Source organism: Nannospalax galili, unplaced genomic scaffold (genome assembly GCF_000622305.1).
Source record: "Nannospalax galili isolate Female #2095 unplaced genomic scaffold, S.galili_v1.0 scaffold279, whole genome shotgun sequence".
In the NCBI taxonomy this organism is placed as follows: domain Eukaryota; kingdom Metazoa; phylum Chordata; class Mammalia; order Rodentia; family Spalacidae; genus Nannospalax; species Nannospalax galili.
Genome location: NW_008343971.1, coordinates 2,079,905 through 2,093,882, shown reverse-complemented (window position 1 = coordinate 2,093,882; position 13,978 = coordinate 2,079,905). Strand labels below are relative to the sequence as shown.

The 13,978-nt window shown below is 42.4% G+C and overlaps 1 protein-coding gene across 1 annotated transcript in view; it reads right to left on the bottom strand.

Moving 5' to 3' along the window:
- Nucleotides 1–13,978, bottom strand: part of Dnah6 (dynein axonemal heavy chain 6) — a 317,890-nt gene that overhangs the window by 124,897 nt on the left and 179,015 nt on the right. Inside the window, exons 45-50 of the mRNA XM_008840298.1 lie at nucleotides 11,207–11,438; nucleotides 7,219–7,371; nucleotides 4,892–5,032; nucleotides 3,342–3,584; nucleotides 1,890–2,057; nucleotides 128–363 (exon numbers count right to left, since the gene is read on the bottom strand). Coding sequence (XP_008838520.1) covers nucleotides 128–363; nucleotides 1,890–2,057; nucleotides 3,342–3,584; nucleotides 4,892–5,032; nucleotides 7,219–7,371; nucleotides 11,207–11,438 — 1,173 coding nt within the window. The remainder of the gene's footprint in view (nucleotides 1–127; nucleotides 364–1,889; nucleotides 2,058–3,341; nucleotides 3,585–4,891; nucleotides 5,033–7,218; nucleotides 7,372–11,206; nucleotides 11,439–13,978) is intronic.

The window sequence follows — 13,978 nt, the reverse complement described above, 5'->3', positions numbered from 1 at the left end:
AGCACAAAATAGATGTTGAATTAAATATCTGTTGAATCAATTTGTTGAATCACAAATCACACCAAAGAGAATAAACAGAGGTCTGGAAGCATTAAGGAAATCCCACCAGAAATTCTGAGTGACTCACTTGACATTTAGGAGGATAGCGATGGCTTCCATTACAGTCATGACCAAGTCAGGAGGCTTTGTGAAAACCCTGATTTCAGAGATATCTGCTTTATCTAAGGAGTCCAGTGCTTTGTTGGCAGCTTCGAGGGCAGGCAGTGCTTCTTCGAGATCTCTTTGAGCATCATCAGCTATGGCTTGGGTCTCTTCTGCTTTCACTTTAGCTATTGCTTCATCCTCTTGTACAACATTACGGACCTAACCATAGAAACAAAACTGCTTAAGGGTCTCATTACGGGTTGCACGTCTTTAATCAAACCCGAAATGTTTGGAGCATCAGCCCAAAGTCAGAAGTGGAAATTCCATACTTGACCTCCTGTGACAGGCCACAGTCACAGTGCAGGCACACTCAAAAAATTGTTTCAGGTTACTGTCAGATGATGTATACAAAGTGTATGTGAAACAAATGGATTTTGTGTTTAGACTTGAGTCCCATGTTCAAGACATCTCTTATATGTGCAAACATTCTAAATGTGGAAAATCCAAAATCTAAAACAAGGGGCATTTGACTTGTGTTTGAATTCGTTTTAAAACAAACCCAGATGCGGCTAGAGAAAGGGATCAGCAGTTAAGAACACTGGCTGCTCTTGCAGAGGACCCCAGTTCGGTTCCCACCACCCACATGGTGGCTGACAACCATTTGTAACTCTAGTTCCAGGGGCTCTGATGCCCTCTCCTGGCCTCTGTAGGCATTGCACACATGGGTGCACTTACATAAATGCAGGCAAAACACTCATAAAAAACACATAAAATAAAAATAATAAATAATTATAAAATACAAAGTCAGTAATAATGAAGTGTATTTGCCCTTTGGGTTAGGCCAATGATGAAAGGGGATTATATGACGTTCACTCTTTGTCCATCTCATGCCATGTTGATTGCATTATAGAAATAAACTTGATAGGCAGTTCCTTCTTAGGAGAGGAGAATGTTTGATTAATTGTAGTTAGTACTTTTCTCACAACTCTTTTGGTTCCATTCATTGAGCTGTACCAGTTCAGTGGTAGAGTACCATCCTGATTTGGAAAAGAGATAATGGTTACTACTTAAGACATTACCAAATTTTGGGACTGGAGGGAAGGCTCATCAATTAAGAGCACTGACTCCAGTTCCAGGGTATCCGACACCTTCTTCTGATCTCTGAGGGCATTGCATAACACAGGTGCACTTACGCATATGCAGTCAATACATGCATAAACATAAAATAAAAAATAGTAAATAAAATATTTAAAAAAATATTAAATTTAAAAAAAATTAGCATTACCAAGTTTACTACCTATTTTAATGACGCATACAATAAAGTGATCTGATCACTTATTGTGAATTAAACTCAATTGCCAACTTGACAGGAGTTTCCTGGAAACATACCTCTGGGTGTTTCTTTAAGAGTCTTCCCAAGGAAAGGTTTAGCTGAGCAGGAATGACCCACCCTGAACCTGTGGGTTGAGGTCCTAGACTGAAGAAAAAGGAGGAAGCGCCTGAGCACCAGCGTTCACCTGCCTCTGCCTCCTGACTGTGGGGACACCGTGACGAACTACCTCACACTCCTGACTGGACCTCATCCTTTTAAGCCATGAGCCCAAACAACCCCTTTCTCCCTGGAGTTGCTTCTTGTCAGGTATTTGGTCATAGCAATGAGGAAAGTGATATTCTTAAAATTTTACACAGTGACCGGTTGGCTGAATGAAGTCTTCTCTCCCACACCTTCGGCTATCATAGTGTACCTGATCGGCATTTTCTTGGTCCAATGCTAGTTTTTCCATTAGGGCTTCAATATCTTGTGATTTCTGTACTAGCACAGGTTCTAAAGCCGAAAGATCTGATTTCATTTTGTCCACTAATATGTTTGTTTCTAATAGCTTGGTGAGACCATTCTTCACTCGATCGCGTGCCTAAATGACAGCAAAGGTTTCCATTACAAGAGTAATAAGTTATTAATTATTGTCACTCATTATTCATATTAGAGTTTTATACCTACAGAATTAGCAAACTGATTCATAACACTTCAAGTTGTGACCCCAGTGCAAGTAGGGAAACCTTCAGGCAATAGAACTCTAGGCCTTGCCATTGTTCATGTGCTTGGATCCAAGCTCTCTGGCCACGCTGTGGGAGGTCCCTGAACTATTTTGCTCACTGAGGGAAGGGACTGAATGTGTGAGGGACAAATTCAGACAGCACTCCCTGAAAGCCTCAGTTCTGGGAGCTTATTCGCTCAGGGTGGGTCAAGAGCATTGATACCCCAGGGAGACAGGGCTCTGGCACTGAGCTCCGGTTGCTGGATCTGACCCCTACATCTTTAGTGTGTTTAAAATGTTGGAATTTTAGGTCATGTCAATAGCTTGATGGTGAGGAGGATGGCAGCTGCCATCTCCTGCCTACCTCATTCAGATCATAGTTCAAGCCCTTCATGAACACAATGTCCTATTAAATTCCACAACAATCCAAGTAGGAGCAGCAGATGTTTTTAAAGCTTATTTTCTAATTCTTGAAATTTTTATATTTTACTTTTTGTTTTTATGAGAGAGGATCTCATGTAGCCTAGGCTGGCCTCAAGCTCACTCTTGAAGCAGAAGATGACCTTGAACTCTGGGTCCCCCTGTTTCCATGGCCCAAGTGCTGGGATTTTAGGCCTGTACCAGTATGTTTACTTTAAAAGCTTATTTTTACATAAACTTACAGATCTTCCATGATGAGCTCAAAGTTGTGATGTAAAAGGAAGAACCTGGGGTACATGTAGATTGTGTGATACTAAAGTCCTTGGTCTTGGTGGGAACCAGCTGTCCATGTTAGAACACTAAAACTCATCTCTATCGCTCAACAGAAAGCTTTCTCCCATGTTAACCCTGCAGAGATGATGAGATCTCTCCTTAACTTTGATACCATTGTGTTGTCCTTATACTGAGTTAACAATATTTATGGAAATAAGAGAAGGAAAATATAAGTATTCAGGAAAGGGGGAAGCCCTTGTACCTACAGAACGAGACTTTCCTCCCCATTACAGGCTGTCAAGAGCACAGGTCAGTTTGAAGAGGACTCCAAAGGTGGCCAGGCACGTAGCTCAGTGACAGAGCACTTGCAGAGTGTTTCTAATCAGGTACACAGGTCTTTTACTCACTTCCAAAAGTTTTGGGTTCAAATCAAAACCAAACTGTTTTCACCGAGGAGATTGAGCTTACTGAGACTAGCTGCTGCTTTTTCTCAGTGAGCATGGTCAGGTAGAGATTGATGAGCTCCAGGTAGGAGGTGGGTGTGGTGTAATACCGTCTGCGGAGCTCAGCATAGTAGCGGTCTGCCATCTGGGAGACGCTGAGATGTACGTTCACGCACATCAGAGAAAGCTTTTCCCTCATATCGTCACTCCCAGTGTCCACAGCTGAGAAAAACGTCTTTGACACAGACAGAAGTGCTTCTCTGGGCCACTGTAAATAAAGACGCAAAACACCTGTGGGTCATTTCTACAACAAGCAAGTAAACAGCTGTAGGTGCTGGGACGACCTTTCACCTAGTTAACTTCTGTTCCCACCTCTGGGGCTTCATGAAAAGAATCGCTCTGTCTGTGATGGTGGGATCTGGATTTGTATTTGCTGACCAGTTTGCCTCCAGAATGGTTAGGCACACATACGTTGTTCAATTAATATCGGCTGACTGGATGACTAGGTATGACTGGAATTCCATGCATGTTACAAGAGCCTCTTATCTTCACTCTATTAGACAGTTGTCAAGGCAGGTCCATCAGAGTAACAGTGTCCTGCACCTACTCAACTTGAAATGCTTCTGCCTTTTCTAATACATCAATTCTGTACTCTCATGGATATTTCATACATGTCCCTCAGGCTGCTAGTTCTTCTTTCCTCCCATATAACTAAAACAAGCAAACAACTTCAGTTCTGCACCTGTGCCTCTGGCCTTTTTCCTCCTGTTACCCAAGGTAAGCGATGTGTGTTCCCAGTCCAGGCCAGCCTCCTTGTCGATGATCGCGCCTTGTACCTCACTGCTTATTCAGTGACACTGGAACCACAAGGCTTGGTGTCACACACTGCATCAGTATCTTTCTCTTAAAATCCCCATTCAAAAATATTTCTTTCTGGGCTAGTGTGATGGCTCATTGAGTAAAGGCACTTGTTGCTCAGCCTAATGACCTTGACCTGATTCTGTACTTGAGATCCACAGGGTAGAAGGAGAGAACTGAACTGACTCATAAGTTGTCATCTGACCTCTACGAACATGCCATTTTGCATGCCCCCCGCCCCCGTAAAGGTAATAAAACACTTCTCTTTTCTTGATCTTATATATCGCACTAACTCTTACCCATGTCTTTCTGTTTTCCTTTGGACAAAACTTTTTGAAGTTGTTGGCTGAACTCACCGTCTCTGAGTCTGACCCCTCTTCTCTCTTCAGTCTCTCGCCTACCAAAAAAACATTTGTTTTTGCAGATGTAGAGTGTGGTAGAAGTGGTGTGGCCCTGGAGAGATTGTTTTTGGATGTGATTCCACTGAAACAGCTCTTGTCAAGGCCACTGATGATGTCAGTGTCAGCAGGCTCTCTTCCTTCACAAAATCTGTTTTTTTTTTTTGTTCTGTGATCCTGGTCATTAGTTTGTGTCTGAGTAACTTCCTGGAAGCCCTTAGAGCTAATTCAAGCATTGTGAGCTGTGCTCAGACAGCAGGTTAACCTCTAAGGCAAGCAAATCTAACTTCTCAAAGGGGTGTCCTGGGGTGTCACCAACCTGGACAAACCAGTCAATGGTGCAGCAGTTGACCAGGGATGGGAACATCCGGCATCGGGACCGGAAGGCCTCGCCAACTGGGCTCATGCAGAGAACAATGTGCAACTTCTGACGGACTCTGCTGATAAAGTACTGAAACACCTGAAGAGAAAAGAACAGTTTTCAATTTAAAACAAGCAGGAAACGAAAACAATCAAGGATGCTCTCCTCAAACACAGTCAGCACAGTACATATGTCATTTGCCTGGCTGATCATCCATCCTAGCACATTTTGTTACATTGTGATGATTAGTGTTTTCAACTTGACAAAATCCAGAATCACCTGGAAGACCAGCCTCTGAGCATGTCAGGAAAGGGGGATTATTTTCATTATACTGATGTGAGAGGACTCATAATTGTGGGCATGACCATTCTCTAGGCAGGGGATCCTGGACTGTATAATGTGAAGGAGCTCAGCACTAGCATGTAGGTACTCAGTGCTCTGCTTTCCGATTGTGGATGTGTTGGCTTCAGTCTCTTCAAGCCACCTTGACTTCGCTGCCATAAAGGACTACACCTGAACTGTGAGCTGCGATAACCGCTTTCTTCTTTAAGCTGCTTTTGTCGGGTATTTTATCATAGCAATGAAAAAGTAACTAATACACTTATGTAATTTGGAAATATTAGAAATGAAGGTTTGAGCGAGGCCTGGCAGCTATGTAAACCTATAATCTTAGATACTCAAGAGGATTGCGAGTTCAAGACCAACTTGGGCTACAGAGTGAGTCCAAAGCCTCTCTGGACAACTTTGCGAGACCTTATCTCTAAAGAAAAAATAAAAAGTGTGCTGGACATATAGGTAGTGTTAGAGGATTATCTAGCACCTGTGAGACATTGGGTTCAATGCCCTGCACCTCAAAGAGAGAGAGAAAAAAAAAACATTTTTCTTCCTCCACTGTAACTTGCATGCTGTATATGACTTAGGTCCTTCTTCTCAGTATATTTGAGGAAATCTCTTGCATCAAGTGGAGAGAGATATTTATAGCAGGTTTTACTTTGGAGCAGAAAGCAATCAGGAGTGAAGGGCAGGGTACAAACATTTGTTTTTGCAGATGTAGAGTGTGATAGAAGTGGTATGGCCCTGGAGAGATTGGTTTTGGATTTAACCCCTTATTTCAGCTGGTAGAGCATGGGGCTAGCAGCTGATAGGGGCACATTGATTGTTTATTAGCGCCTTGGTTCAGCAGGAATAGTGTGGTAGAGACCATAGCTTCAGTGACAGTTAACTTCCACAGTGTGTGGTGGTTAGTTTTAATTGTCATCTTGACACAACACAGAATGTCCTGGATTGTTAACATATGGTTAGTCTGTGGGCATGTCTGGGGGATTTCTTTATTGTTAACTGACCCAGCCCACTGTTGAAGGCACCATTTTATGGACTGTACCCTGAATTATGTAAGAGTGAAGAAAGTTAGCTAAGCAGAGGAAGCAAGCAGGCAGCATGGACGAATTCTCTTCCCTGTGCTCTTGACTTGGTTGGGAAGTGACTGCTTCAAGTCTCTTCCTTGACTTCTCTGTCATGGACTGTGATGGGGAATTGTGAGCCAAATAAACCCTTTCTCCCCTAAGTTGCTTTTGGTCAGGATATTTGCTGTAACAACAGAAATGGAATTAGGACGGTGTGCATTATCCATTTGTCCCGAGGAGTTTAGTCCTCTTCTCTTTCTTTTGGCTCCCGATGACCCTGCACCTCTCTAAAGCATCCCTCTGGCTTATGTTAACGGAGGTAGACTCACTGACTGTTCTTATCATCTCTGACCCAGGGGAAATTCTCACAACGGGACACTGAGGCTACATGAACAGTAGCCAAAAACTGGAAGAAGGTGCAGAGAAAAAGGGAGAAGATTGGGGTGCGTGCCTGAAATCACTGTGGTGGAGAAATGGCAGTGGGTAGCTGCTACATTGTTCCTGAGGGAGAGAAAGCATATCCTGCATAACTTTGCTCATAGGTGAGGAGGTGAAGAGCCTTCTTAGACTTCGACCTGCAGCCTTCCTCCGGGGGGCACTGCAGGTGTGTCCATGATCACAGACTTAAGAACAATGGAACTGATCGGTTAGACAAGACTGTAATCTCAGCGAGGTGGTCGAGTTTCTGATATGGACATTTCTGGAAGTCTAGTGAACCAATACTTTAAATATAGAAAATAAAATACATACAGTTACAAAGAAAAGTGTATTGAAAAAAATTCAATCCATGGGACACCTTACAGGAGAAGTGGGGACTGTTGAGTAAAAGGCTAGGGCAACCTTTTGTTTATAAAGTCACACGACTACTCAGGCATGCGCTACCTCATCTCGGTTCCCTTGGGAAATTCCCACTTCTTTTGCTCTTGGTCTGGTGGCTGCTAAGACCTGCTCCAGCTCATCCTTTTCGAATAAGTTAGGGACTTCACCTGAATTTAGGATATTATTGATATCTTCTAGAAACTCTTCCACTACAATCTGTAGAAGAAAGCAGAGTGATTATTGTAACTCAATCATTTTAACGTTATCATATGGAAGCTATAAAGCAAATATTTACTCGAAAATTCACATGCACTGATTTCATCTTTAGCAGAAGATAATCTTAAAGTTTAGATGGTATCCTTTAAGATGGCATTCTAAAGTTCTAACATAGCAAATGTATTGATGTTCTTCATCTTTCTTTCCTGTTTTGTCTCTTTAAAAGCATTTATATCTCTTCTAGATTCATGTCATTGCTATAATAAAATATCCTGACGTAAAAGCAACTGAAGGAAAAAAGGGTTTATTTGGCTTACAACTCCAGCCTTCAGGGCAGGAGCTCACATCTTCAGTCAAGGGCAGAGAAGTAAACGCATGCTTGTTGCTTGTTTGCTCATGCCCCACTAGCTTCTTCTTTTTCTTATACAATTCAGGACACCCTACCTGGAGGATGGTGCCTCCTGAACCTCACAATGGGCTGGATCCTCCTGCATCAAAGAACAGTCAAGACCATCCTCACAGACATGCACATAGGCCATGCTGATCTAGGTAATTCCTTAACTAAAACTCCCTTTTCAAGTGATTCTAGGTTGTGGCAGCTGGCAGTTAGAACTAATTAGCACAGCCTGGTGTGGTGGCGCATGTCTTTAATCCCAGCACTTGGGAGGTGGAGGCAGGCAGAGCTCTGTGATTTCAAGGCCAGCCTGGTTTATATAGTGAGTTCCAGGCCAGCTGGGGCTATCTATGAGAACCTGTCTCAAAAAGACCCCCCCCCCAAAAAAAAAAACTAATTAGCACAATATTTTACCTGGTCCAAGTCAGAGGTACAAGTATTTTATATTTTGCCTACCCAGTTATTATTTTATAATAAAAATTTTGTGTGTGTGTGTGGTGGGGGGGGTTGGACAGGGTCTTACTTTGTAGCCCTGGCTAGCCTGGAACTCCTTATATAGACCAGGCTGGACTTGAGCTCACAGAGATTTGCCTGCTTCTGCCTCCCGAGTGCTGGGATTAATTATTATAAATTTTAAACCAGTAGAGCAGTGTCAGTATGGAAGTGTAACACATGAGACAATGCACTGTGCATTTCCACGGACTTGGATGCTTGCAGTCTTGTTTACACTGTAAGGTCATTTTTAGGTCTTGAGCCTTGCTTCCCAGTTGGATTAGTTTCATGGAATAAATTCCCAGGAGTGAGATTAGCAATTAAAATGCAGGAATTTTGACCAGTTCCCATTCTGTTCTAGTATGACTTTAGTAACTTTTAATGTTTTTACTAATTTGCAGTTTATAAATGCTTCCTTTGGGAGAATTTAAGCAGCATGTCTTTGCTTTGTGGCAGGGGCAGATTTAGTCAAATTTATTTCTTTCCATTAAAAAAAATTTGTTCAAAGTTTATAGACACTTAAAATTTCTTTCTTTTTTTTTTCTTTTCAAGAATTCATTCTCTGAGGATTTTATACATGCATATAATGAAATAGGTTGGTTTCCTTCTCCCGGTTCTCCCAGATGTCCCTCAACATGTCTCTCTCCCAACTTTATCATCATCTCCTCTTCTCCTCCTCCTCCTGTTTTGAGTTTGTGTATTTTAGACAGCATTCCTCCTCCTCCTGGTTCTCCTCTTCCTTTCCTGGTTGTCCCCTTCCTCCTCCTGGTTCACCCTCTCTTCCTTCCTCTCTCTTTTCCATCCATTTCCCTTCACTGTCTTTCTCCCCTCCTCCCCCTCCTCCTCCTCCTCTTCTTCCTCCTCCTCCTCCACCTCCTTTGCCATCCTTCTCCTCTTCTTTTAAAATTACCAACTAGGTCCAATTAGTGTTGCCTGTATGTGCATGGGTGTGAGCCCATCCGCTGGAGCATGGGCATACCAGTGGCCACCCCCAAAGAAGAGTGATCCCCCTCCCCCAGGAGCTATCAGCTGCCAATAGCTCCTCAGCTGTGGGGGCAGACCTCAGGGACTGGGGTTTTTCTTTTAGATCTGAATGAGTGATTTGCACAGTATGGAATAAACTTCTTTATTTCATAGTTGATGAAAGTATTAAAAATAATTTATCATCTTGTTTCTGTTCTTTGTTATATAAGATTGTTAATTTTCCTTCAGAACTAATGCTAATTTTTATCATTTTCTGCTCATGCCCTACGTGCCTTGATGCTTTCTTATTGTCTTTCTTGCTAAAGTTTGAGGTAAACTACTTTTGATTGCTTGTAATTTTTGAATCAAACATAGATTCCACTTATATTTGGTCCATTATTCCTGACTAGAGATTTAAATATTTATTTATTTATTATTTATGTATGTGTGTGGGTCTGTGTACACACCATGGCATGCACGTGGAGGTCAGAGAACCCTTTGTGGATGCAGTTCTGTCCTTCCAACTTGTCTTTCTTTTGTTTTTCTTTTCAAGAAATTTGGGTCCCAGGGGGAGGGATCCCCTGGAACTGGAGTTATAGATGGTTTCTAGGTGCCATGTGGATGCTAAGAACCGAACCTGGGTCCTCTGCAAGAGCAGTCAGTGCTCTTAACTGCTGAGCCATCTCTCTAGCCCTGGTAATAAGTACTTTAAAATTTTATTTATTTATTATGTATGTTTGAGAATGCATGATGTGTGTGTGTGGGGCAGGGCAGCATGCCTGTGGATTTGGCTCTCTCCTTCCACCTTTATGTGGGTTTGGGGATCGAACTGAGGTTGCTAGGTGTATGCTATAAGCATTTTTGTCTGCTGACTCCTTTTGCCAGCCCCTGTAGGTGTTCTGTATGAAGTGCTCAAAAATTCAGTAAAAATAAACATTGAAACAAACAAACAAAAAATCCCCAAATTTTCAACTAAAGAAGATATAAAATCATTGCATTCATAGATGTTGAAGTGTTTTTTCCACATTTTGCATTTGTAATTAATTAATCCTGCTTATGTTTTAAAAACTGAAAGTTAAAAGTATGTGTATATCAAATCTAGTATGTTTTTTATACCTTGGTTCATTTCTAGAAAGGTTATTTCCCCTGAAGTTGAAGAATCCAGTATAATTGGTGTTGAAAACACTATAGAATTTAAGATCACTCACACTGGCAGTGTAGATGTAGATGCGATTTTACTTAATTTTAGACTTAGTTTGGTCCCGAACTGAGGACCTTATTTTTCCTTTTCTTGAGTATAACGTACCTCCTTCACTGATTTCACTGAGGAAATTCTTTTCCTATATGTACTTCTAAATACTGGTTAGCTTTAGTTGTCAGCTTGACAGAATTGGGAATCACCTGGAGGAGTCTCAATGTGGAATTGTCTAGTTTGGGTTGGCCTGTGGACATGTGTGGGGGATTATTTTAAGTAAGTTAATTTATGTGAGGAGACCCAGCCTACTGTGAGTGGTACCATTCCCTGAACTGTGTTTGTGTAGAAAGATGAGCTGAGCTCAAGTAAGCAATTCATTTCTCTCTGCTCTTCCTGTGAATGTGGTATGACTAGAAGTCTTAAATTCCTGCTGTCTTGATTTCCCTGCAACCTGGAATTGTGATATAAAATAAACCCCTTCTCCCTTAAGCTGCCCTTTCTTTCAGGCTATTTTATTAAAGCAACAGAAATGAAACTAGAACAATTACCTTCTACTGTCTTTGCCTCTCCCCCAAAGAATAGCTCTCTTCACAATTTGATCATAACTACTTAGAATTTAAAGGGAGACATTTGGTAGAAAGAAAGCAGTATCATAAAGATCTTTTACAAGGGGCAGGGAATCTACTAGCAGAAGCAACAGTTCTCTGTACTTCACCTTTCATGAACAGCAACGGTGGACTGTAACCTCATGTGTTTCCTGTTCTTATACATATTACTGTTTCATTATGTACCTGGGTATCTGTGAAAAGGAAAACCATATTTTTGTCTTCCACACCAGCCATTTTGTACAACTTCCTCAGATCATCATGGAAACTATCGTAGTTATATCCCCGGTTAAGTTCAATCTGGAAACACCCGTAACCACATATATGAGCTGCAAGTCTAGTGAGGGACTGCTTTCCTGTGCCTCCTACACCAACCAGCAATGCATTGCCTCTTTCCTGGCGGATCATCCGTGCAATCCTGTAAGGAACAGAGCAGAGAAAGATTGACTTCAAGTTCACAGACTGAGAGGGCCTGCTCCAGTGGGGATCATTGGTGGCCAGCAGAGGAGGATGCTGCAGGTATCAGCAGGCATCTCAGGATCATCATTGGGTGAATGCACTGCTTGCTTTTCCCCCATCTCCCCCCCATTTCCCTTCAGGCTGGGTGACTCTCTGCCTTAGATGTGGGAATTCAAAGTAGAGTAAAATTCCCTTGCTCTTGATCTAAGTGTAAAGGATTTTGTCAGGAATGTTGACTTAGGCCATAACTTCTGTTGACCATTACATAGGCAAGCCCAGGTCTCCAGCTAGAAGGATCAGATCTAGGAAAAGACACTACCATTGGGAAGAAGCTTTCAGTAGGAACAATCATTGTATGCTGGCAACTGCATTTTAGAGAGTTTCTAATTCACTTTGGTGAGAATTTGAAACAGCACGACAATGTTATAAGAATGAACACTCAACAAAAAGGAGAAAGAAAAAAAAAGGAGTTTAGGAAAAATGGGAGAGAGATGGAAAATCTTACCAGTAAACTGAGAAGCCAGTCCCCTGGAAGGCGTACTTCGGAAATGGGAGGAGGGGAGGAAATGGAGCAGGTGAGGAAGGGGACACGCCCAAAGAACGTGCCCAGAGCTCAGAGAAAAAGAGCTAAAAAGACGAGACAATGAAAGGAGGACAAATCTTGGAGAGCAGATGGAATCTCAGCAGCCACATGGTGGCAGTTACAGAGGGAGATTCAAGACAGACCAGAAAGAACTGACTGAAGTGCCCAGAGACTCCCTGCAGCTGAGCCCACAGGCCCCACATAAGAGACCAGCACTAAACTGTGTTCAGAAGGTGTGTAATAGAAAATGGATAATAGCACCAGGCATAGTGGTCTTTAATCCCAGCCTTTGGGAGGCAGAGGCAGGCAGATCTCTGTGAGATTGAGGCCAGCCTGGCCCACACAGTGACTTCTGGGCGGGCTGGGAGTAGGAAGACTCTGTCAAAACACCACCACCACCACCGCCCCCCAAAACCCAAGAAACCAAAACCAAACCAAGCCAAAGCAAAAACAATAAAATAAAAAATAGCAAACTGTATACAGAGAGATCTGTTAGTTTATTTTTGAAGCAGGGTCTATTTTACCTAGTCTGGCTTTGAACTTGCTAGATAGCTGGGATGACTTTACTTTAAAAAATTTTTTTCTTTAGTTTTTGCAGTAGCCTGCGTGTGGAAGTCAGAGGACAATCTCAGGATTGGTCTTCACCTTCCACCTTGAGGTACTATCTTTTGTTGTTTTGTCCCAGTGTATGCCAGGTTAGGTGGCCCACAGGCTTCTGGGAATTCTCTCTGCTTCTCATCTCAGAGTAGGAGTGCTGGGATTACAGATGTGTGTGGAGCATTAGGTTTGATGATGGTTTTGGGGTCCTCATGCTTGTGCAGCAAGCACTTTTACCCATTAAACCATCTTCTCAGCCTGACCTTGAAGTTTTGATCTTCCCCCTTCTGCTCTCAGGTGCTGGGATCATAGGCCTACACCATCACTCCCAGCCATGAGAGCTACATTTTAGACACAAAATATTTTATTATTTTAATTAAAAAATATTTTATTTATTATTTTTATTTTATGTGTGTGTATTGCCTACATGGATGTAAGTGCACCTGTGCCATGCAATGCCCATGGAGGTCAGAAGAGAGCATTGGAGTCCCCTGGAACTGGAGTTAGCTGCCATGTGGGTGCTGGGAATCGAACTCAGGTCCTCTGCAAGAGCAGCCTCTGCAAGAACAACCAGTGCTCCTAATCACTGACCCATCTCTCTAGCCCCACAACTGAAAAATCCAAAGGGAAAAATCAACTTAGAAGGGTTATAGGTTTCTTTCCTACAATAACATTTCACCAGGCAACAGTGAGGGGGGAAAATGCTACATTATGGCTCAGAGAGCCGTCACCTGCCAACCCTTCCTGAATGGGTCTGAAAATATAAAAGTGCTTCCTTTGAAGAATTAGCATCAGTGCCTTAGATCTCAAATTGAGTTTTTATTTTAAAGGAATATCTGCCATTCATCCATCCATCCATCCATCCATCCATCCATCCATCTATCCATCCATTGTAGTTTGCTTTCTGTTCCTTGGATAAAACACTGGCCAAATAAAAGTTGGGGAGAAAAGGATTTACTTGGCTTACACATCCCAACCGCAGCTCAGTATCTCGAGAAGCCAAGGCAGAAACTCAAGGTAGAAACTTGAAGCAGAAACCATGGAGGAGCACTGCTTATTGGCTTGCTTCCCATGGCTTGCTCACCTATCTTTCTTATACAACCCAAGTCCACCTGCCCAGGGATGGCACTGCCCACAGTGGTCTAGGCCTTCCTATATCAGTCAGAAATCAAGAAAATGCCCCACAGACATGTCCACAGATCAGCCTGAGGGAGGAAACTCCTCAATTGAGGTTCCCTCTTCCAAGATTTAACCATCACTCTATCTATCTATCTATCTATCTATCTATCTATCTATCTATCTATCATCATCATCATCTA